At 46.4% G+C, this 26,721-nt stretch overlaps 1 protein-coding gene across 1 annotated transcript in view; it reads right to left on the reverse strand.

Annotated features, from left to right (window-relative positions):
- The window catches only part of LOC126212700 (pleckstrin homology domain-containing family G member 5), an 870,566-nt gene that overhangs the window by 802,969 nt on the left and 40,876 nt on the right, over positions 1-26,721 (reverse strand). The window contains exon 2 of the mRNA XM_049940115.1: positions 15,702-15,802. Within this exon, the coding sequence (XP_049796072.1) occupies positions 15,702-15,802 (101 nt within the window). The remainder of the gene's footprint in view (positions 1-15,701; positions 15,803-26,721) is intronic.

A 26,721-nucleotide genomic window follows, 5' to 3' on the forward strand; every position in this document is an offset into this window, starting at 1 on the left:
GATCAAAATGCCCAACGGGCGTGTGCTATGTATCCTCCTCGGTATCTTGGACGACATCATCCAAGTGTCCGGACCGTTCGCCGGATAGTTAACGTTATTTAAGGAAACAGGAAGTGTTCAGCCACGTGTGAAACGTCAACCACGACCTGCAACAAATATGATGATGCCCAAGTAGGTGTTTTAGTTGCTGTTGCAGCTAATCCGCACATCAGTAGCAGACAAATTGCGCGAGAATCGGGAATCTCAAAAACGTCGGTGTTGAGAATGCTACATCAACATAGATTGCACACGTACCATATTTCTGTGCACCAGGAATCGCATGGCGACGACTTTGAATGTCGTGTACAGTTCTGCGACTGGGCACAAGAGAAATTACGGGACGATGACAGATTTTTTGCACACGTTCTATTTAGCGACGAAGTATCATTCACCAACAGCGGTAACGTAAACCGACATAATACGCACTATTGGGCAACGGAAAATCCACGATGGCTGCGACAAGTGGAACATCAGCAACCTTGGCGGTTTAATGTATGGTGCGCGTTATGGAAGGAAGGGTAATTGGCCCCCATTTTATCGATGTCAATCTAAATGGTGCGATGTATGCTTATTTCCTACGTAATGTTCTACCGATGTTGCTACAAGATGTTTCACTGCATGACAGAATGGCGAGGTACTTCCAACATGATGGATGTCCGGCACATAGCTCGCGTGCGGTTGAAGCGGTATTGAATAGCACATTTCATGACAGGTGGATTGGTCGTCGCAGCATCATACCGTGGCCCGCACGTTCACCGGATCTGACGTCCCCGGATTTCTTTCTGTGGGGAAAGTTGAAGGATATTTGCCATCGTGATCCACCGACAATGCCTGACAACATGCGTCAGCGCATTGTCAATGCATGTGCGAACATTACGGAAGGCGAACTACTCGCTGTTGAGAGGAATGTCGTTACACGTATTGCCAAATGCATTGAGGTTGACGGACTTAATTTTGAGCATTTATCGCATTATTACCAACTGTTCATCTAAAATTGTGAGGCATATGTTTGTGACTATTACAGCGCGATCTGCCACAAAGCGAAAAGAAGAGGTCCAACTAAAACATTCATATTTCTTTACGTACTACACGAATATGTAATAAAAAAATGGGGATTCCTATTTTAAAAAAACGCAGTTGATATCCGTTTGGCCTATGGCAGCGTGATCAAGCGGGCCAACCATGGCGCCATCTGGTTTCCCCCTTCAAGGTAGACGAGTTTCCTTCTTTGTAGTTTTTTCGTTTGACGCTTATTTCGTGAGATACACTCCTGGAAATGGAAAAAAGAACACATTGACACCGGTGTGTCAGACCCACCATACTTGCTCCGGACACTGCGAGAGGGCTGTACAAGCAATGATCACACGCACGGCACAGCGGACACACCAGGAACCGCGGTGTTGGCCGTCGAATGGCGCTAGCTGCGCAGCATTTGTGCACCGCCGCCGTCAGTGTCAGCCAGTTTGCCGTGGCATACGGAGCTCCACCGCAGTCTTTAACACTGGTAGCATGCCGCGACAGCGTGGACGTGAACCGTATGTGCAGTTGACGGACTTTGAGCGAGGGCGTATAGTGGGCATGCGGGAGGCCGGGTGGACGCACCGCCGAATTGCTCAACACGTGGGGCGTGAGGTCTCCACAGTACATCGATGTTGTCGCCAGTGGTCGGCGGAAGGTGCACGTGCCCATCGACCTGGGACCGGACCGCAGCGACGCACGGATGCACGCCAAGACCGTAGGATCCTACGCAGTGCCGTAGGGGACCGCACCGCCACTTCCCAGCAAATTAGGGACACTGTTGCTCCTGGGGTATCGGCGAGGACCATTCGCAACCGTCTCCGTGAAGCTGGGCTACGGTCCCGCACACCGTTAGGCCGTCTTCCGCTCACGCCCCAACATCGTGCAGCCCGCCTCCAGTGGTGTCGCGACAGGCGTGAATGGAGGGACGAATGGAGACGTGTCGTCTTCAGCGATGAGAGTCGCTTCTGCCTCGGTGCCAATGATGGTCGTATGCGTGTTTGGCGCCGTGCAGGTGAGCGCCACAATCAGGACTGCATACGACCGAGGCACACAGGGCCAACACCCGGCATCACGGTGTGGGGAGCGATCTCCTACACTGGCCGTACACCACTGGTGATCGTCGAGGGGACACTGAATAGTGCACGGTACATCCAAACAGTCATCGGACCCATCGTTCTACCATTCCTAGACCGGCAAGGGAACTTGCTGTTCCAACAGGACAATGCACGTCCGCATGTATCCCGTGCCACCCAACGTGCTCTAGAAGGTGTAAGTCAACTACCCTGGCCAGCAAGATCTCCGGATCTGTTCCCCATTGAGCATGTTTGGGACTGGATGAAGCGTCGTCTCACGCGGTCTGCACGTCCAGCACGAACGCTGGTCCAACTGAGGCGCCAGGTGGAAATGGCATGGCAAGCCGTTCCACAGGACTACATCCAGCATCTCTACGATCGTCTCCATGGGAGAATAGCAGCCTGCATTGCTGCGAAAGGTGGATATACACTGTACTAGTGCCGACATTGTGCATGCTCTGTTGCCTGTGTCTATGTGCCTGTGGTTCTGTCAGTGTGATCATGTGATGTATCTGACCCCAGGAATGTGTCAATAAAGTTTCCCCTTCCTGGGACAATGAATTCACGGTGTTCTTATTTCAATTTCCAGGAGTGTATTTGGCCCGGTCACTATCAATGGACAACTCTGCATATCTGAAAATTTATAGATACATCGACGCGAAAAATATCGACTTACAAGCCTATAAAAATATCTGCTGCGTGTTGTAAACATGCAGCCGTTTTTAGTGCTGTATATTAAAGTATTGATTTATTAGTAGATATTCTGCTCATCAACAAGCTGGCAGCCTGCCTATCCAGCCATACAGCAAGAACTGAGACAAAAATGATGCACGTTCACGCTTGGCGATAACCACTTTGCTAATAATGGTAATTACAGGTAACTGGCACAATAAAAGGTATTCAATGGGACCGTCGTTCGGTTTCGTCACATATCGAATTTTTCCGGAACACTTCATGTCGAATTTCCCTGTTTTCCATTTCAGCAAGCGCCAGCACATAGCAGTTGAATTGTCGAAGTTAAAAGTTGCTGTTTCTGTTGCAGCGCCGAACGCAAACTACGTCAGCATTTCCCCTCATATGTCTCTGCCCACCGCAAAGACGAATCTTGTCATTTTCATTTTAATTCGTCATTTTCAGCAACCGTTTTTCAAGAATGCTAATGATTTTTAACTGGTGTGCTATTTCTTCGCATTGTAAATCATGTTATTCCATTCGCACCGCCGCACCCCAGTGCAATTGGACTTCTTTAATACCACATAAACTTGCTTCACACAGCCAAAGAGAAACACTGGACGTGATGAAGGCTGTAAAAGTAGTAAGACTCCTTCACGCAGTGAAAGTAAATTCGTGTTCTACTACAATTTCAAAAGAACAAATATTTGCCGAAAATTATAAAAAAAATACAATATAAATAAAAATATCGGAACCTGATATTGCCATTTTCATATTGGTATATCAGTGGAAATGACATCACCAGTATATATCAGTACGTTGGAATAAGTATCGTTCTACGGATGTATCGATTCACAGGTCTAGTATTCAGGGATATGAGTGGAACAATCCCTCGAAGCAAAATCGATTAGTAAACATGTGGTCTCGAACACTCTTCATGTTCCATACTGTGGAACAAATCTGTCCTATTGCAAGCTCTTTGCTTGGCATATTTTGGGAGGGGGCAGTATGGACCAAACCTTCAGGACTATAAGCACTTGTTAATCTACGATACTGCGAAACATACGTGTACCATTGAAGAAGTGCTGATAGCTCTCAAGTTACGCATTATAGAGTCTATGTTTCTTAGACATTTTTTTCCTTGTTTGGGTCCATACTACGTCCTCCCACAATATGCGAAGGAACGTAGAAGAGATTTGTATCACAGTATCGAAGATAAGGAAGTCCTCATAGCTCGCAAGGTACGCGTTCAAGAGCCTATGTTTACTGCACCGTTTCGTTACCAATTATCGTTCATGTCGTACCCCTGAATATTTACCATTCTTTCTGGGACATCCTGTCATAGTAAACGGGGATAGGCCACCACCCTATCTCACCCCCTTCCACTGCTTCCCTTTCATGCCCCTCCACTCTTATAGCTGCCATCTGGTTTCTGTGTAAGTTGTAAATAGCCTTTTGCTCCATGTATTGTACCTCTGCGACCTTTAGAAGTTCAAAGAGAGTATTCCAGTCAACACTGTCAAAAGCTTTCTGGAAGTCTACAAATGCTATAAACGTTGGTTTGCCTTTCCTTAGCCTATCTTCCAAAATAAGTCGTAGGGTCAGTATTGCCTCGCGTGTTTCCAATTTCTCCGGAATCCAAACTGATCTTCTGCGAAGTCAGCTTCTATCAGTCTTTCCATTCCTCTGCAAATAATTCGTGTTAATACTTTTGGAGCCAGACTTCTGATAGCTCGACAGTTGTCACATACGTCATAACCTGCTCTTTTTGGAATTGGAATTATTATTGTTGAAGTGTCGGGGTATTCTGCCCCTCTCATATATCTTGCACACCAGATGGAAGAGATTTTTCACGACGGATTACTTTAACATTGCTAATTCAGAGAATATTTATGAGCGTCCCAGAGAGCTTAAGACGCTCGCAGTCGAATATCGCTCTTTCATGTATGTGGAAACATTGAGAGCTTCGAAACCTCTTTGGCGTTCCTGGGAGAGGATCTTTGTGGGAGAAAAAGCAGAAACTAGCAGTGCGTTCTTGACGCTGTAACCTAACTGATGCAACGGCAGACATACTAGACTGGCAATGCAGTGGGTAGTGCTGTAAGGACCTAAATAGACGCTGTACGAGGGGGTATAAAAAAAACGTGTGCTGTGCGTACTGTAAGACCTTCGGTACACACACCATCAGATTATTTGACTTGTCGCTCTAACGAGGTAGGCGAGCGTCAGCAATATGTCTCGTGGTCTTATCGTGGCGTGTTTATCTTCTGCCGTTAGGTCAGACGATAGAAATGCCACTTGCACGCCTAGAGTAGCAGATTGACGGTGACCAACTTTAAACAGAACTTGATTAATTTTCACACACATTTATTAAAATAATAACAAGCATAAACCTTACGTAACTTGATTCTGGATGCTATTTACAATTGACAATCTGAAGTTCCTTTGGTCTGGGTACGTTAATCTTATTCTCACATATCTCTGATACTTGACAAAGTGTCTATTCATATATCTTCATGGCTATGTACAGGAATATGGTAATCTTACTAGGCGCAGACTGAAACTTGACTATAGACTGGTACAGACTAATGCAGACTGAGGCAGACTAATGCAGACTGGGCAATGGGAGGTCTGTACACTCGTTATAATACCTCGCGCGTTCAGGTATCACTGCGCGAGTGTGATCCGCGAGGACAAAAGGTTCTACGTTAGCAGCAATCTCATTGGCTGCGTTACACATTAATACGCGGATCGGCGGAAGCAGAATTTGGTCCGTCTCTAAGGCAGCGCCATCTCGTAGTGCGGAGACGGACGAGCGCTGCGCCTGCGCTGTTGTGCTTAGCGGGGCGCGCTCTAGTGGGAAAGTTGTGTACGCGCTGACTACGCGGAACTATGTACACAACAAAACGGAATTGTTTTTTAAAAGCTATATACTTTCAAATTGTTTACAAAACAACCTTATCCCCTCCAAAATACTCCCCATTACAACTAATACGATTTTTTGTAGCCATATTGAGAAATGGCTGACAGTTCCTCACTCATTTTTCTCTTAACTTCTTCAGTGTTGTCAAATAGGTGTCCTTTCGTGCCCTTTTCATGCGTGGAAATAAGAAAAAGTCGCACGGAGCCAGGTCAGGCGTGTAAGGTGCGTGAGGCATCCGGAAACGTGCCATTTTTAGCCAAAATCTGTCTAACAGAGACGGCTGTGTGTGCAGGTGCGTTGTCGTGCTGGAAGAAGCAGTCTCCTGCCTGCCACAAATCGGGTATTTTTTTGACGAGCGCTGCTGTGCAAATTTTTCAGTATTTTGGGGGATTCGGGCAGTTGATGCACGGCCAGAACGAGGATTATCATCAAACAACATGCCACAATTTTTAAATCGTGCAAACCACACGCACACTTGAGTTTTCCCCGTAGCGTCGTCTTCATAAGATGTTTTCAACATTAAAACAGTTTCAGCAGCATTTTTACCGAGTAGTAAACAAAATTTTGACAGCTGTGCGTTGTTCACTTGCACTTGTCATCATAAAAACCGGAACAAGAACAAAACAGCGCTAGCGAAAACAATGACTACAGAAGAACAGAACAGTCCGGGTCGAACAACAGGCGTCGATGCACTGGCAATGAGCTGCACTATTCACTTCCAACGGCAGCAAGCCTTACTACACAAGCTCCAGTCACGGCAGTGTTATTCCGGTTCCTTTTAGATGCCCCCTCGCAGTGTAAAACGGTCACTACTTGGACCGCATTGATACTTGCTTTGGGCCACTCGTGGGCCGCGGGTTGGCCACTCCTAACTTAAGAGCTATCAGCACTTGTTCATCTTCGATAGTGTGAAACACATCCCTTCTACTGCAAAACTCTTTGGCTTCCGTATTTTCGGAGGAACCAGTACGGAACTAAACAACAAGAAAGACCAGTAAATACAGGGTGAACCATCGATTTTGACCTGGCCAAATATCTCACGAAATAAGCATCAAACGAAAAAACTACAAAGAACGAAACTTGTCTAGCTTGAAGGGGGAAACCAGATGGCGCTATGGTTGGCCCGCTAGGTGGCGCTGCCATAGGTCAAACGGATATCAACTGTGTTTTTAAAAATACGAACCCCCATTTTATTACATATTCTTGTAGTATGTAAATAAATACGAATGTTTTAGTTGGACCACTTTTTTCGCTATGTGATAGATGGCGATGTAACAGTCACAAACGTGTAAGTACGCGATATCACGTAAAATTCCGCCAGTGCGGACGGTATTTGCTTCGTGATACATTACCCGTGTTAAAATGGACCGTTTAACAGTTGCGGAAAAGGTCGATATCCTGTTGATGTATGGCTATTGTGATAAAAATGCCCAATGGGCGTGTGCTATGTATGCTGCTCGGTATCCTGGACGACATCATCCAAGTGTACGGACCGTTCGCCGGATAGTTACGTTATTTAAGGAAACAGGAAGTGTTCCGCCACATGTGAAACGTCAATCACCACCCGCAACAAATGATGATGCCCAAGCGGCTGTTTTAGCTGCTGTCGCGGCTAATCCTCACATCAGTAGCAGACAAATTGCGCGAGTATCGGGAATCACAAAAACGTCGGTGTTGAGAATGCTACATCAACATCGATTGCACCCGTACCATATTTCTATGCCCCAGGAATTGCATGCCGACCACTTTGAATGTCATGTACAGTTCTGCCACTGGGCACGAGAGAAATTACGCGACGTTGACAGATTTTTTGCACGCGTTGTATTTAGCGACGAAGCGTCATTCACCAACAGCGGTAACGTAAACCGGCATAATATGCACTGTTGGACAACGGAAAATCCACGATGGCTGGGAGAAGTGGAACATCAGCGACCTTGGCGGGTTAATGTATGGTGCGGCATTATGGGAGGAAAGATAATTGGCCCCCATCTTATCGCTGGCAATCTAAATGGTGCGATGTATGCTGATTTCCTACGTAATGTTCTACCGATGTTACTACAAGCTGTTTAACTGCATAACGGAATGGCGATGTACTTCCAACATGATGGATGTCTGGCACATAGCTCGAGCTCGCGTGCGGTTGAAGCAGTATTGAATATCACGTTTCATGACAGGTGGATTGGTCGTCGAAGCACCATACCGTGGCCCGCACGTTCACCGGATCTGACGTCCCCGGATTTCTTTCTGTGAGGAAACGTGAACGATATTTGCTATCGTGATCCACCGACAACGCCTGACAACATGCAGCGCATTGTCAATGTATGTCCGAACATTATGGAAGGCTGTTGAGAGAAATGTCGTTACACGTATTGCCAAATGCATTGAGGTTGACGGACATCATTTTGAGCATTTATTGCATTAATGTGTTATTTACAGGTAATCACGCTGTAACAGCATGCGTTGTCAGAAATGATAAGTTCACAAAGGTACATGTATCACATTGGAACAACCGAAATAAAATGTTCAAACGTACCTACGATCTGTATTTTAATTTAAAAAACCTATCTGTTACCAACTGTTCGTCTAAAATTGTGAGCCATATGTTTGTGACTATTACAGCGCCATCTATGACAAAGCGAAAAAAGTGCTTTAACTAAAACATTCATATTTCTTTACGTACGAGCGAATATTTAATGAAAAATGGCGGTTCCTATTTGAAAAAAGGCAGTTGATATCCGTTTGACCTATGGCAGCGCCATCTAGCGGGCCAACCGTAGCGCCATCTGCTTTCTCCCTTCAAGCTAGAGGAGTTTCGTTCTTTGTAGTTTTTTCGTTTGACGCTTATTTCGTGAGATATTTGGCCCGGTCACGATTAACTGACCACCCTGTATAGGCTGTAAAATGGATACTTGAAAGTGCTATGGGCGCTTGCTCAGTAAGAGAAATTTGTTTCACACTAGCGAATATGAGCATGTGCTTATTGCTCTTAAGTCATGCAGCTTAGAACCCACGTTTACTGGATATGTTTTCTTGTTTTGGTCCCTACGACCACTTCTGAAGGTCGCCTATGGTGCGATCTTAGCACCAAAAGTGTATTGCAGGTCAGAGGTACGAGGAAGATTTTCACTTGGTAGCATGAAAAAGGAAATGAAACAAAAATAAATGTATGAGAGAGAAACTGGGAGCCGACAGTTCCCTCTGATTTGTCTTGAGTTGTTTACTTTTGACGTAATTATTGTTCACATGGTTCACATGGCTGTGAGTACTATGGGACTTAGTCATCAGTCCCGTAGAACTTAGAACTACTTAAACCTAACTAACCTAAGGACATCACACACATCCATGCCCGAGGTAGGATTCGAACCTGCGACCGTAGCGGTCGCGCGGTTCCAGACTGAAGCGCCAGAACCGCTCGGCCACACCAGCCGGCCGTAATTATTGTCGCATAGCGTTCAGCGATAGACCACTGAGTATTTTATATCGCCGGCCGGAATGGCCGAGCGGTTCTAGGCGCTTCAGTCTGGAATCGCGTGACCGCTACGGTCGCAGGTACGAATCCTGCTTCGGGTATGGATGTGTGTGATGTCCTTAGGTTAGTTAGGTTTAAGTAGTTCTAAGTTCTAGGGGACTGATGACCTCAGATGTTAAGTCCCATAGTGTTCAGAGCCATTTGAACCATTTATTTTATATCCTTACGAAATATAAACTGCATTTTATAAGAAATAAAAATTAGTTAATCGGATTGCTTTCCACGCAAGTGCAGTTTACACGCAGAATCCATATAATATCGCTGTTAATTTTTACTCAACAGAACGTCCCTCAACATGATCAAAGACAAGAATTACCTCTTACTACTAATAAGCGCGTAAGTTGTTTATAAATCACAGAAACATATTTTATACAAGCTCAATGAAGTATTGAACCGATGTTTGAAATGTTGCTCTTTCATATACTTTTTATTTTATCTTTTTCTGGAGAAAATTGCGTTTTCTAGCGCTATATTTTAAATAAGTATTTTTTTTTAATTTTGAACACAACATCCCTCCTTTTCACGTTACAATTTTGGAATAAAACTTGAATTAAACATTGACAGTTTCGATTTTCCAATAAGCAACGGACAGCAGGATACTTACGCAACCAAAAATGTTCCGTAAAGTGTGCGACCTTTCACATATCCTCAGTACGTTTCTAAACGATTCACCGCTGCCGGTTTCCAGAGGAACCTAAGGAGGGAAACGTCCCCAGTCCCTCCCCCATCGCAGCCTTCTCAGATTTAGTGGTAAGATGGCCGGGTGGATAGCCGATCAAAAACTGAACATAGGTCGAGTACGAGAACAAGAAGAAGGTGTACTGAACTGTGAAAACAGAAGGAAAATAGAAACAGTGAAAGTTCCAAGCTTAAGATGTGCAACATCGAGCCAATTGGAAGAGCTACAGCGTCGTGACTGTGTGGTGACGGTTTCGGACTGCAAAGGGGGAGGTCTGTGTTCATTAACTCCCTTCTGCCCCCTGTGTCAAAATTATGAACTACGTCCGGTCATTGACGTGTCTGTTTCCTGGTTGTATTCAAATTTTTCTCTGTGTCGTGGTGAAATGTCCGTATGCACAGGAAAGTGTAAGGAAGTAACCCCTAGGCGTACATAGATCCTATTTGTTCTACACAAGTACTGCAGGTTATGACTGTTGCGTTCCGTTTTGGAAGTTTTGACTCTCGAATTCCTTTGTTGAAACACAGTTCACACCCATTTATTTGCTGATTAAATTTCTTTGAGAGGACTTTGCGGCATCTGGTCTGCTATCACTATTCATCTACACTCCTGGAAATGAAAAAAAGAACACATTGACACCGGTGTGTCAGACCCACCATACTTGCTCCGGACACTGCGAGAGGGCTGCACAAGCAATGATCACACGCACGGCACAGCGGACACACCAGGAACCGCGGTGTTGGCCGTCGAATGGCGCTAGCTGCGCAGCATTTGTGCACCGCCGCCGTCAGTGTCAGCCAGTTTGCCGTGGCATACGGAGCTCCATCGCAGTCTTTAACACTGGTAGCATGCCGCGACAGCGTGGACGTGAACCGTATGGGCAGTTGACGGACTTTGAGCGAGGGCGTATAGTGGGCATGCGGGTGGACGTACCGCCGAATTGCTCAACACGTGGGGCGTGAAGGTCTCCACAGTACATCGATGTTGTCGCCAGTGGTCGGCGGAAGGTGCACGTGCCCGTCGACCTGGGACCGGACCGCAGCGACGCACGGATGCACGCCAAGACCGTAGGATCCTACGCAGTGCCGTAGGGGACCGCACCGCCACTTCCCAGCAAATTAGGGACACTGTTGCTCCTGGGGCGTCGGCGAGGACCATTCGCAACCGTCTCCATGAAGCTGGGCTACGGTCCCGCACACCGTTAGGCCGTCTTCCGCTCACGCCCCAACATCGTGCAGCCCGCCTCCAGTGGTGTCGCGACAGGCGTGAATGGAGGGACGAATGGAGACGTGTCGTCTTCAGCGATGACAGTCGCTTCTGCCTTGGTGCCAATGATGGTCGTATGCGTGTTTGGCGCCGTGCAGGTGAGCGCCACAATCAGGACTGCATACGACCGAGGCACACAGGGCCAACACCCGGCATCATGGTGTGGGGAGCGATCTCCTACACTGGCCGTACACCACTGGTGATCGTCGAGGGGACACTGAATAGTGCACGGTACATCCAAACCGTCATCGAACTCATCGTTCTACCATTCCTAGACCGGCAAGGGAACTTGCTGTTCCAACAGGACAATGCACGTCCGCATGTATCCCGTGCCACCCAACGTGCTCTAGAAGGTGTAAGTCAACTACCCTGGCCAGCAAGATCTCCGGATCTGTCCCCCATTGAGCATGTTTGGGACTGGATGAAGCGTCGCCTCACGCGGTCTGCACGTCCAGCACGAACGCTGGTCCAACTGAGGCGCCAGGTGGAAATGGCATGGCAAGTCGTTCCACAGGACTACATCCAGCATCTCTACGATCGTCTCCATGGGAGAATAGCAGCTTGCATTGCTGCGAAAGGTGGATATACACTGTACTAGTGCCGACATTGTGCATGCTCTGTTGCCTGTGTCTATGTGCCTGTGATTCTGTCAGTGTGATCATGTGATGTATCTGACCCCAGGAATGTGTCAATAAAGTTTCCCCTTCCTGGGACAATGAATTCACGGTGTTCTTATTTCAATTTCCAGGAGTGTTTATTCACTTGCCAGGGTAATATATACTTACTACATGACTCACACAGTCTGTAACCAGTGTATAGTATGACAACAGCCCAGACTACAGAAGGAGAACACACATGTCAACGACCGGACGGAAAATTAATACACTATGTGACCAAAAGTATCCGGACACCTGGCTGAAAATGACTTTACAAGCTCGTAGCGCCCTCCATCGGTTATGGTGCAATTCAGTATGGTGCTGGCCCACTCTTAGCCTTGATGACAGCTTTCACTCTCGCACACACACGTTCAATCAGGTGCTTGAAGGTTTCTTGGGGAATGGCAGCCCATTCTTCACGGAGTGCTGCATTGAGGAGAGGTATCGAAGTCGGTCGGTGAGGCCTGGCACGAAGTCGGCGTTCCAGAGCACCCCAAAGCATCTCTATAGGATTCACATCAAGACACTGTGCAGGCCAGTCCATTACAGGGATATTGCTGTCGAGTAACCACTCAGCCACAGGCCGTGGATTATGAACAGATGCTTGATCGTGTTGAAAGATGCAATCGCCATCCCCGAATTGCTCTTCAACAGTTTAAAGCAAGAAGGTGCTAAAAACATCAGTGTAGGCCTGTGCTGTGATAGTGCCATGCGAAACAACTAGGAGTGTAAGCACCATCCATGAAAAACACGACCACGCCATAACACCACCGCCTCCGAGTTTTACTGTTGGCACTACACACGCTGGCAGATGACGTTCACCGGGCATTCGCCATACCCACACCCTGACATCGGATCGCCACATTGTGTACCGTGATTCGTCACTCCACACAACGTTTTTCCACTGTTCCGTCGTCCAATGTTTACGCTCCTTACACCAAGCGAGGCGTCGTTTGGCATTTACCGGCGTGATGTGCGGCTTAAGAGGAGCCGCTCGACCTCGACCATGATATCCAAGTTTTCTCACCTCCTGCCTATCTCTCACAGTACCTGCAGTGGATCCTGATGCAGTTTGGAATTCCTGTGTGATCGTCTGAATATACGTCTGATTATTACACATTACGACCCTCTTCAACTGTCAGCGGTCTCTGTCAGACAGCAGACGAGATCAGCCTGTACGCTTTTGTGCTGTACGTGTCTCTTCACGTTTCCACTTCACTATTACATCGGGAAGTGTGGAGCCAGGGATGTTTAGGGCTGTGGAAGTCTCACGTACAGACATATGACACAAGTGAAACCGAGTCACCTGATCACATTCAAAGTCCGTGACTTCTGCGTAGCGCCGCATTCTGCTCTCAAGGTGTCAAATGACTACTGAGGTCGCTGATATGGAATACCTGGCAGTAGGTGACAGCATAATGCACACAATTTGAAAAACTTATGTTTTTGGGGTGTCCAGATACTTTTGATCCCATTGTTTCATTTTGTGAAAAGAAAAAAAAAATTGGAGCATGAGCGAATTTTGAACGCGGGTCTCCACTTTAACTGTCGAACACCTTGATCACACAACCACGACGCCGTGGCTACACAAGTATGAGCTTTGACAGTCCACTGTTTCTATTTTGTTTCTTTTCTCACAGCTCAGTACACCTTCTTCCTGTTTTCATGCTTGATCTGTGTTCAGTTTTTGACAGTCTGTCTACTGGGTAATCTTACCAATAAATATGAGGGGGATGCAATGTGGAGTTTCTCTTGGAAGAAGAGACTGTTCGCGTACGCAAACAAAGCGATTAAATAGAGGTAACACCTGAAAGGTATGCAACATACCCAGCATGGAGGTAAAGCGGTCACGATGTTAAGTGACCAAAGCTACTAATAAAACTACACTCCTGGAAATTGAAATAAGAACACCGTGAATTCATTGTCCCAGGAAGGGGAAACTTTATTGACACATTCCTGGGGTCTGATACATCACATGATCACACTGACAGAACCACAGGCACATAGACACAGGCAACGGAGCATGCACAATGTCGGCACTAGTACAGTGTATATCCACCTTTCGCAGCAATGCAGGCTGCTATTCTCCCATGGAGACGATCGTAGAGATGCTGGATGTAGTCCTGTGGAACGGCTTGCCATGCCATTTCCACCTGGCGCCTCAGTTGGACCAGCGTTCGTGCTGGACGTGCAGGCCGCGTGAGACGACGCTTCATCCAGTCCCAAACATGCTCAATGGGGGACAGATCCGGAGATCTTGCTGGCCAGGGTAGTTGACTTACACCTTCTAGAGCACGTTGGGTGGCACGGGATACATGCGGACGTGCATTGTCCTGTTGGAACAGCAAGTTCCCTTGCCGGTCTAGGAATGGTAGAACGATGGGTTCGATGACGGTTTGGATGTACCGTGCACTATTCAGTGTCCCCTCGACGATCACCAGTGGTGTACGGCCACTGTAGGAGATCGCTCCCCACACCATGATGCCGGGTGTTGCCCCTGTGTGCCTCGGTCGTATGCAGTCCTGATTGTGGCGCTCACCTGCACGGCGCCAAACACGCGTACGACCATCATTGGCACCAAGGCAGAAGCGACTCTCATCGCTGAAGACGACACGTCTCCATTCGTCCCTCCATTCACGCCTGTCGCGACACCACTGGAAGCGGGCTGCACGATGTTGGGGCGTGAGCGGAAGACGGCCTAACGGTGTGCGGGACCGTAGCCCAGCTTCATGGAGACGGTTGCGAATGGTCCTCGCCGATACCCCAGGAGCAACAGTGTCCCTAATTTGCTGGGAAGTGGCGGTGCGGTCCCCTACGGCACTGCGTAGGATCCTACGGTCTTGGCGTGCATCCGTGCGTCGCTGCGGTCCGGTCCCAGGTCGACGGGCACGTGCACCTTCCGCCGACCACTGGCGACAACATCGATGTACTGTGGAGACCTCACGCCCCACGTGTTGAGCAATTCGGCGGTACGTCCACCCGGCCTCCCGCATGCCCACTATACGCCCTCGCTCAAAGTCCGTCAACTGCACATACGGTTCACGTCCACGCTGTCGCGGCATGCTACCAGTGTTAAAGACTGCGATGGAGCTCCGTATGCCACGGCAAACTGGCTGACACTGACGGCGGCGGTGCACAAATGCTGCGCAGCTAGCGCCATTCGACGGCCAACACCGCGGTTCCTGGTGTGTCCGCTGTGCCGTGCGTGTGATCATTGCTTGTACAGCCCTCTCGCAGTGTCCGGAGCAAGTATGGTGGGTCTGACACACCGGTGTCAATGTGTTCTTTTTTCCATTTTCAGGAGTGTACATTTGTCTACGGCAACTTGTGATAGTCTACTGTACTCTTCCCTTGGCAAAAAAGACTGTTCGCTTTTGCAAACAAAGTGATTAAAAAAAAAAGGGGGGGGGGACCGCCTGAAAGGTATGCAACACACCCAACAAGCAGTTAATGCGTTCGCGATCTTAAGTGACCGAAGCTAGAAGGAAAACTACATTAGTCTACGGCGCCTTGTGATAGTCTACGGTACTCTATGGTAGTTTTACAACTCTGCCCACAGCAGACGGTATCTGCTGGTTGCGTGTGGAACTGACGAGAGAAAACCGTGACGGGTGGCGCGCGAAACACGAGTTAAATTCTGGGTCCGTCCGAGGTGAGATAAGCATTTCGTGCCGTCGTGAAATGCTGCTGGTGTGAGCCGCTGCCGCCGTGTTTCGCGGTCGGCTTCAGCCCTGCTGCGTCCTTGGCGCCTGCAACCCGACCCCATGCGCTTTGTGGCCACGTGTGCGGGTGGAAGAGGAGTAAAGCAGAAACACACGCCCACACATGTGTGGGTGGTACTCACGCCAGCGTGACGCCGCGACACGCCGCGACGAACTCGTCCGGGCCCGCGTCCGCGCCGTTGGGCAGCTCGAAGCTCACGCTGAAGTACTCGGAGCTGTTCACCTGAGGACGCAACCACAGAAGAGGTGTGAATCGTCGTCGACGATGGGTTAAAAAAAAGAAAAATTAGCACAGTAACATTGATTTCAGGGCTGAGTCTCCCGTAAGCGTAGTGTGTGATGTATCTTAAGTTTTCGCACAGGTTGCGAATTCTGCTCAGGGCCGGGAATCGAACGAGGACCCATAAAATAAAAGGTGGTGATACACAAAAAGACTTCTTATCACATTTACTATTTGCAAGCCTTTTAGAAAAATGGGATCTGGCATTCGGAGATAAAACGTCACAAACCAGTTGATTTAAGGGGAAGTTTACTATCTTTTAGTTCAAAAAATGGATTTTTTTAAAATTGCATTTTTGGATCCATTAAAGTGTTTAGAGTCCACCCCTGAAACGGTTTTTCCGAATACGGAACGGAAACGTTTGTTATTCGCGGTTCAACAAAAAAATGCACCTGCCAGAAATTGGCCTTTTTCACGCACCAGTTTTTTTCTTCCGGAGGACAAGTTATCGTACCAGTGCTTGGGAGGAAACACACAAAATTCAAATGAAAGTTTGAACGCGTGTGTTTGGAAGTTAGCCTCCAAGCATTTGCATCAAATCTACTGAATCGATTGACATGATTCTTAGTTTCCGACGAAGCTAGCTTAATTGTCTAGCAGTCGAACCACTTTTATTCCGATCCATCCACTATAAATATTTTTACTTGGCCGACGAAGTCGAAAAATCGATGGAAAAAACTATTTTTTTCAGATGGCCGCCATTTTGTTTTCTATGGTCCAAATAACTTAAGCGAGGCACAACTCCTAAAGAATCTCATTTACTTCGCTAAGGTCAACTCAATTTTGATTTCAGACGAGCCGGCTGACCTGTGACATACCGTGCGTGGAGGTCTACATCGAAATTTTGTTTCGTTCCGACGGCACTTTCGCCTTTGCTCTTCGACATTTCCGGTCGAAAAAATTTTAGTTTGTAGAGAAAAGATCAATAAACATTTTGACCAAATTTGACATTGATATCTGTAACACATCCCGAGAAAAAAAATTCTGAAAGAACATGCTTTTTTTCGGGCCAAAGATAGTAAACCTCCCCTTAAGGCAAACTGTCCGTCTCAGTAGATGCGTGGTCAGCTATTCAAGGGCCCGAGTTCGATTCCCGGCGGAGTTGGAGATTTTCTGGCTGTTGTTGTGTTGTTCTTACGTTCGTATCGTCATACCTTGATATTCCACTCTGGAGATGACTGTATGGGCACGTCATGAAAGCCAATAAATTAAAAAAGAATTAAGGTGAACTGTGCAGATTCTGGAGACGATTTTTGCTATATTTTCAGAAAATTTGACAGAAGCGGTTACTGAAATAAATTTTCTGGAAAACAGCTAATAGAACTGGTCTCAAAATTTTAACTGAAACAAAAAAAAATTTTTTGAAACCAAAAAAAAAAACGAAAAGTGGAAGAAGAACTCGCGCTTTCAATGTTTCGCAAAAAATTATAGGTTTGTTTTTGGAGGGCCCCCGCCTTGAGCAAAACACGGTTTTATCTTCTATTTCCCAGAAGTGTTTCGCTAAAGTTTCAGCATCATCAGTGGGCTTCTGTTTACTTTCTTCGTAGCACAAGTCGTGTGGTTTTCCTGTTTCTTTCATATTTTTTTATTGCACTTGTTTTCTTTCGGAGTCTGTAATTATTTCCGGTTTCTCTGTTATCTTCACTGTGAAAACCTGCCACTGTAAACAGCATAAACAGTGACAGGATAACTTGCATAGTGCAGGTTTTCACAGTGAAGATAACGGAAAAACCAGAAAAAATGTCAGACTGCGAAAGAAAACAAGTGCAAAAAAAAAAGAAGAAACAGTATTTTTTTTTAAATTGTGGTAAGTTCAAAAAATGGTTCAAATGGCTCTGAGCATTATGGGACTTAACTTCTGAGGTCATCAGTCCCCTAGAACTTAGAACTAGTTAAACGACATCACACACGTCCATGCCCGACGCAGGATTCCAACCTGCGACTGCAGCGGTCACGCGGTTCCAGACTGTAGCACCTAGAACCGCTCGGCCACTCCGGCCGGCTGTGGTAAGTTCGTATGGGACCAAACTGCTGAGGTCATCGGTTCCTAGACTTACACACTACTTAATATAACTTAATCTAACTTACGCTAACGACGACTCACACACCCATGCCCGAGAGAAGACTCGAACGTGGCAAGGCGCCTCATACATCTACATCTACATCTACATCTATACTCCGCGAGCCACCCTACGGTGTGTGGCGGAGGGTACTTATTGTACCACTATCTGATCCCCCCTTCCCTGTTCCATTCACGAATTGTGCGTGGGAAGAACGACTGCTTGTAAGTCTCCGTATTTGCTCTAATTTCTCGGATCTTTTCGTTGTGATCATTACGCGAGATATATGTGGGCGGTAGTAATATGTTGCCCATCTCTTCCCGGAATGTGCTCTCTCGTAATTTCGATAATAAACCTCTCCGTATTGCGTAACGCCTTTCTTGAAGTGTCCGCCACTGGAGCTTGTTCAGCATCTCCGTAACGTTCTCGCGCTGACTAAATGTCCCCATGACGAATCGCGCTGCTTTTCGCTGGATCATGTCTATCTCTTCTATTAATCCAACCTGGTAAGGGTCCCATACTGATGAGCAATACTCAAGAATCGGACGAACAAGCGTTTTGTAAGCTACTTCTTTCGTCGATGAGTCACATTTTCTTAGAATGTCTACCCCGCGCGGCAAGAAACAGGAAATCCGCACAGCATGTGGTAACAAGAAATAAAATAAAAGCCCACTGATGATGCTGAAACTTCAGCAGAACACTTCTGGGAAAGAAAAGATAAAACCGTGTTTTGCTCCAGATGGAGCCCCTCCTACAACATCCCAAGCAAACAGGGCAAGAAGATCTACAAGCTCGGGATGATTAAAACTTAATTGTTTACTTTTAGAAAGTTCCTCTACAGGTTATTATGAGTGAGTTTGTTAATAGCAAAATGTGTGGCATAAATGGCCGTAACTTTTAATTGCATCGACATAAAAACTTAAATTTTTTGCCGCACCAAGGCGCATTACACATTACTATTTGACATAAATTTCAGTTTAAAACCTCCACCCATTCCTGAGAAAAAGGTGTCTAAAGAGGAGGACAGAAAGGCACACAAACGTACAACAAACTCATCCGTTTTAACCGACTGAGGCACAGTAGCTTAAGAAATGCGCGAAAATTCATACAAGCACAAATAGGTGAAACAGAGCGAGGTAGTGGATTTAAATATCTTGGAGAAATTCTACAGCAGATTGCCTCAGAAATATTTACAATGGATGTTAATAAACGGTCTACTCATGTTAATGTGACCATCAATGGTGTTAAACATGGACGTGCAGTTACCACTCACAGGCGGTAGGTGGCAGCATTAGCAAAGGAGGGGATACAGGGTGTTAAAGAACAAGTCGAGTACTTTAACAGGTAGCAGTACTCATAGAAACAAGGAAAATAACTCCAATAAACATGAACCGGAAATGGATACAGTAACGTTCTTTTAAAAAGAAAACGTCATACAATTACGCTGAATTAATGTCTGAAATGTGGAATGCATACATGAGTTATCGTGTAGCATGTTGTAGCTACAAATAGTGTACTTACTCTGTGTTATTGCTAGCAAAACTTTACACGAATTGATGGGGCAGTGCAACTCCCAATACCAGTAAAGAAATAGAGTCACTACAAAATATATTCAGTCCCTTACGGACTGAATCCTCTGGCCCTGTTCAAAACTGATAACTTTGGTCCGTGTGCACCTATCAAATACATTAAATTGTCTTACCTGTAAAGCAGCAAAGGTAGAAGGCGATATATTCCGGTCTCTCATGAAAAAAATAAAATATGCTAGCTACATGCTCAGTCGTGATCAATGCTGGCCGTAATACTTTCAAAAATACAAGAAAAACTTGGTGATAAACGAGATTTCAGGAAAAACCAAACTTGCCGGCCGGAGTGGCCTTGCGGTTCTAGGCGCTACAGTCTGGAATCGAGCGACCGCTACGGTCGCAGGTTCGAACCCTGCCTCGGGCATGGATGTGTGTGATGTCCTTAGGTTAGTTAGGTTTAAGTAGCTCTAAGTTCTAGGCGACTGACGACCTCAGAAGTTAAGTCGCATAGTGCTCAGAGCCATTTGAACCATTTTTGAAACCATTTTTGAAAACCAAACTTCTTTGAAACACATACGACCTGTACAAGGAGGCTGTACTGATTATGGTGAATTACTAACACTGAGGTTCTTTTTTTTAGCAAAGTTATATCGCAAGTCAAGTTTGTCTTTTCAGAAACATCTACAATTGATGTTACATAAGTTAGAATAATATATCATATTTACTAATTGATCCACAAACAGCGAGATTTATACAGCAAGTATTATCTAACCTCACTAAACCAGCATAAATGCAAATCATCAAATTAGATATAGCTCTGTTAACAGTTACAAACGAAGTGGCTCTGGCGAGAGAAGGTGAAAAGGTTCTGGAGTTTCATTGTTAAAAGAAGAGTGCAATTTACAGGCCATCTATTACGACATTAAGGACTCCTGAACATAGAGGGATATGTCGAGGGAAAAAGACCAAGAGGAAGACCACGACTGAGGTACATGGATCAAATCGTGAAAGATGTGGGATGCAACACCTATAAAGAAATGAAGAGAAAAGCTGAAAGACGCACAGAATGGAGACAAGCTACCATTGTAGCTGTTTGCAAACCAATCATTGGATTGACCACTACAGAAGAAAGAACGAATCATAGAAACATTATAAAAGTGAAATATCTAACTAGGCTTCTTATCAAATCAGTTTACGTATGTTCTGTGGTTACGCAACAATTGCAAATTATCAGCCAACACTTCTACGCTACGTGCTGGCAAAACAAAAATGAAGATTATTTAACATCTTTACCTTGCCTGCGAGAAGACTTCTGCTTACTGTTCTCGTAATCTAACAGTTCGTGGTTTCACACAGAACACCACAGAAACTGCCTACTCCATCCTCTTTCGCTTAGAGACAGCTGCCCACTACTGTGCGCCAAGCACTCTCTTACTCCGACACTACAATCTCAGACCAGAAGCAGCATCTTTGGCTCTGCGGTGGTGTACAGTCAGCGATCCGCATTATAAAGCCTATCACAGACATACATCGTTTGAAATATAATAGTTTCGTTTTAATTTGCATTAATATTGTTATCATATTCTGGTGCCCCAATACAGGGTGGCGCACGAGATGTGTTAAAATTTTTTGAGTATAAACTTTTATGTGAGTACAATCTGAAAGGAACACATACTACAATGAAGAGCCGTCCATGGAGATTTGTTCTAACTCAGCACATGCTCAATATGTCCACCATTTTGTTTCCTACCTTCCTTCAAACGAACACTGCAGTTAGTGATAGCCATACGGCACATGTCTTCCGTAATTGCACTGCAAGCTTGAAGAATAAGTCTTCTCAGCTCCAGTAAATCCCGTGGACGTTTCGAGAAAATTTTTTTGCTTTAGGTACCCCCAAAAGAAGAAAGTCACACGGATTGAGGTCTGGACTACTGGGGGGCCAATTTTGTCCGTCATTGAAGCGACCTGGAAACCAGAGTGAAATGATCCGCATGTCGAAATGCTCGTGTAAAAACTCCAACACAGTGTTTGCAGTATGTGGCCTTTCTCCATCTTGCACGAACCACTGCGTGTTGAAGGGCAAGGCAGTAGCAAGAAGCTGTGGAATGAAGCTATTGCGAGGCATGCTCAAATAACGCTCGCTGTTCACAGTTTCTTCAAAGAAAAAGGGTCCAATAAGTCCGTGACTGGAAATTGCGGCCCACGCTGTAATCCTCGGAGCATAATGTTGACGTTCATGAAGTATTTGTGGGTTTTCAGCGGCCCAAAAGCGTATACTTTGTTAACCACACTGTCTAAATGAAAATGCGCCTCGTCTGAAAACCAAACGCTGTTGAGAGTTTCTTCCCTATCCTCCGCCCACCGAGCAAACAGTAGTCTCTGCTGCTTGTGTTCTACAGTGAGCTTCTGTGCACAGGTCATCTTGTATGGGTACATATGGAGGTCACTTTTAAGAATGCGTTGAACGGAGCGTCTGGGTATTCCCAGTTGCACTGCTGCCTTTCTACACGATTTCCCGGGACTTCTCTGTACAGCAACTCGTACCGCTACAGTATTCTCCGGCGGACAAACAGGCTTAGGCCGAGGTCGCTTCGCTTCCAATACTGTTCCTTCCTGTCCACATTTATCGTACAATCTGTGGATGGTCTTCTTGCAAGGGAGCCATCGTGTGTTAAACTGTTGTCGAAAACGCCTCTGAGTCACAACAAGACTTTTCGTTTCATTAAAAAGTAACACAATTGCCGATCGTTGCTGTGTCGTCAGTCTTCCATTGTCAGCCATTGCTGCTTACTAGTCCCCTAGCGGCAGTATCGTGAATTACACGTCATTTCGTAACTCGTTTGTTTTTCCAAGCTCTGCTGGTACTGCTGTAGTGATCCCAGCGGGATATCTAATGTGCGTCGTAAATTGTGAAAGAAACAGTTGGTAACATATTTCGTGCGCCACCCTGTACAAGTGTGCCCCAATAGACTCCTTTCAGTACATGGGTCCGGAAATGCGTACTTTCTGCGAAAAACACGTGTTTACAGGAGGTGTTCAACGTGGGGTCCATTAATGACAATGCCCCCCTCTGCCCTCCAGAGTAACGTGTTACGCACCCTTTGAAGTACACCCGGTTGTTGTTGTACCTTCCGGGACGCATTGAAGACGCTATCCTGTAGCGCCCTCACGTAATTGATTGGCATGGCGTCGTTGATTAGAATGGCGTTTACCAATTCCTTCAAGTGTCCCCGCAAGCAAAAGTCTAGGGGATTGACATCTGAGGAAAAGGCAGGCTTACATCTACATCTATACTCCGCGAGCCACCTTACGGTGTGTGGCGGAGGGTACTTATTGTACCACTATCTGATCCCCCCTTCCCTGTTCCATTCACGAATTGTGCGTGGGAAGAACGACTGCTTGTAAGTCTCCGTATTTGCTCTAATTTCTCGGATCTTTTCGTTGTGATCATTACGCGAGATATATGTGGGCGGTAGTAATATGTTGCCCATCTCTTCCCGGAATGTGCTCTCTCGTAATTTCGATAATAAACCTCTCCGTATTGCGTAACGCCTTTCTTGAAGTGTCCGCCACTGGAGCTTGTTCAGCATCTCCGTAACGCTCTCGCGCTGACTAAATGTCCCCGTGACGAATCGCGCTGCTTTTCGCTGGATCATGTCTATCTCTTCTATCAATCCAACCTGGTAAGGGTCCCATACTGATGAGCAATACTCAAGAATCGGACGAACAAGCGTTTTGTAAGCTACTTCTTTCGTCGATGAGTCACATTTTCTTAGAATTCTTCCTATGAATCTCAACCTGGTGCCTGCTTTTCCGACTATTTGTTTTATGTGATCATTCCACTTCAGATCGCTCCGGATAGTAACTCCTAAGTATTTTACGGTCGTTACCGCTTCCAATGATTTACCACCTATGGCATAATCGTACTGGAATGGATTTCTGCCCCTATGTATGCGCATTATATTACATTTATCTACGTTTAGGGAAAGCTGCCAGCTGTCGCACCATTCATTAATCCTCTGCAGGTCTTCCTGGAGTACGTACGAGTCTTCTGATGTTGCTACTTTCTTGTAGACAACCGTGTCATCTGCAAATAGCCTCACGGAGCTACCGATGTTGTCAACTAAGTCATTTACGTATATTGTAAACAATAAAGGTCCTATCACGCTTCCTTGCGGTACTCCCGAAATTACCTCTACATCTGCAGATTTTGAAGCGTTAAGAATGACATGTTGTGTTCTTTCTTCTAGGAAATCCTGAATCCAATCACAAACCCGGTCCGATATTCCGTAAGCTCGTATTTATTTCACTAAACGTAAGTGCGGAACCGTATCAAATGCCTTCCTGAAGTCCAGGAATACGGCATCAATCTGCTCGCCAGTGTCTACGGCACTGTGAATTTCTTGGGCAAATAGGGCGAGCTGAGTTTCACATGATCTCTGTTTGCGGAATCCATGTTGGTTATGATGAAGGAGATTTGTATTATCTAAGAACGTCATAATACGAGAACACAAAACATGTTCCATTATTCTACAACAGATTGACGTAAGCGAAATAGGCCTATAATTATTCGCATCTGATTTATGACCCTTCTTGAAAATGGGAACGACCTGGGCTTTCTTCCAGTCGCTAGGTACTTTACGTTCTTCCAGAGATCTACGATAAATTGCTGATAGAAAGGGGGCAAGTTCTTTAGCATAATCACTGTAGAATCTTATGGGTATCTCGTCTGGTCCGGATGCTTTTCCGCTACTAAGTGATAGCAGTTGTTTTTCAATTCCGATATCGTTTATTTCAATATTTTCCATTTTGGCGTCCGTGCCGCCCCCACTTGGACCAATCCAGCGGTCCTAAAATGCCAGCGTCATATGCGATGAAAGTGTGCTGGTGCACCATGATGCATGAATCACTTTCGTATTCCTTGCTGCAATAGCACGGCCTCTAGCAAGGTAGGCAACAGATTAATGAGAAGGTTTAGATATTGCTCCACACTTAACTTTTGCGGTAGCACGTATCGAAATGGTTCAAATGGCTCTAAGCACTATAGGACTTAACATAGTCATCAGTCCCGTAGAACTTAGAACTACTTAAACCTATCCTAAGGACATCACGCGCATCCATGCCCGAGGCAGGATTCGAACCTGCGACCGTAGCAGAACGCATCGCTCTGTTAATCTATCGCGCAGTACGCCTTCCCATACGATGATTGAGAATCGGTGTTGATGACCTCTCTGCTGAATTTCTTGGGGATTTAAATACGCCCATACAAGCTGGTTGTGGAAATTCGCAACACCATCTCTTGTCAAATCTGCCTCATCGGTAAATACAATCTTGCATGTGAACAGTGGATCTGTGGCACACTTTTGCAAGAGCGAATGATACTCTATTGGCCATTGAAATTGCTACGCCACGAAGGTGACGTGCTACAGACGCGAAATTTAACCGACAGGAGGAAGATGCCGTGATACGCAAATGATTAGCTTTTCAGAGCATCCACACAAGGTTGGCGCCGGTGGCGACACATACAACGTGCTAACGCAAGGAAAGATTCCGACCGATTTCTCATTCACAAACAGCAGTTGACTGGCGTTGCCTGGTGAAACGTTGTTGTGATGCGTCGTGTAAGGAGGAGAAATGCGTACCATCACTTTTCTGACTTTGATAAAGGTCGGATTGTAGCCTATCGCGAATGCGGTTTATCGTATCGCGACATTGCTGCTCGCGTTGGTCGACATCCAATGACTGTTAGCAGAATATGGAATCGGTGGGTTCAGGAGGGTAATACTGAACGCAGTGCTGGATCCCGACGGCCTCGTATCACTAGCAGTCGAGATGACAGGCATCTTATCCGCACGGCTGTAACGGATCGTGCAGCCACGTCTCGATCCCTGAGTGAACAGATGGGGACGTTTGCAAGACAACAACCATCTGCACGAACAGTTCGACCACGTTTGCAGCAGCACGGACTATCAGCTCAGAGAACGTCGCTGCGGCTACCCTTGATGCTGCATCACAGACAGGAGCGCCTTCGATGGTGTACTCGACAACGAGCCTGATTTCACGAATTTTTTCGGATGAATGGAGATTCCCTGTTTACAGCACCACGATGGTCGCATCCGTGTTTGGCGACTTCGCGGTGAACGCACATTGGAAGCGTGTATTCGTCATCGCCATACTGGCATATCACCCGGCGTGATGGTATGGAGTGCCATTGGTTACACGTCTCGGTCACCTCTTGTTCACATTGATGGCACTTTGAACAGCGGACGTTACATTTCAGATGTGTTACGACCCGTGGCTCTACCCTCCATTCGATCTCTCCGAAACCCTGCATTTCAGCAGGATAATGCACGCCCGCATGTTGCAGGTCCTGTACGGGCCTTTCTGGATACAGAAAATGTTCGACTGCTGCCCTGGCCAGCACATTCTCCACATCTCTCACCAATTGAAAACGTCTGGTCAATGGTGGCCGAGCAACTGGCTCGTCACAATACGCCAGTCACTACTCTTGATGAACTGTGGTATCGGGTTGAAGCTGCATGGGCAGCTGTACCTGTACACGCCATCAGAGCTCTGTTTGACTCAATGCCCAGGCGTATCGAGGCCGTTATTACGGCCAGAGGTGGTTGTTCTCGGTACTGATTTCTCAGGATCTATGCACCCAAATTGCGTGAAAATGTAATCACGTTTCAGTTCTAGTATAATATATTTGTCCAATGAATACCCGTTTATCATCTGCATTTCTTCTTGGTGTAGCAATTGTAATGGCCAGTAGTGTAAGACCGCCGTCTGCCATTGATGATCCTGTGGCCTTACGGCACGAACGCGCTGTAGATGACATGGGTACAGCATTTATTCACGAAGTATTCTCCAGATAAGAGAGTGAGACACGCCTTCTGCTGCCGCTAATCGTCGCACACTGGCGCCAGGGATTTCTTCCACCTAGCGTTCGGACGCTCCTCAATGTCAGGCGTGCGGGCTGTGCTGGACTTTCCACCGCCAGTCTTCCGAGGTGCAAGGCTGCTTGTGCTGTCAGGCGCTGCTAAGGTCTGCCGAACAGTTTACCAGAGGGCACTCTGAGCTGTCGATATTTTTCGGCGTAGGGGGCACTGTCACGCAGCCTACGTCCATGTCCTAACCCGTAGCAGAATATCATATCCGCCATTTCACTTGACGAGTAGTAGCAGGCTTCCATTGCAAACAAGTGGTGAAAGAGAGAAGTTGAAACTGTACTGCACCACTTGTAGGTACAAACAGTGCAGTAGTAGCAAATACA

This window comes from Schistocerca nitens, chromosome 11, assembly GCF_023898315.1.
Source record: "Schistocerca nitens isolate TAMUIC-IGC-003100 chromosome 11, iqSchNite1.1, whole genome shotgun sequence".
Classification (NCBI taxonomy): domain Eukaryota; kingdom Metazoa; phylum Arthropoda; class Insecta; order Orthoptera; family Acrididae; genus Schistocerca; species Schistocerca nitens.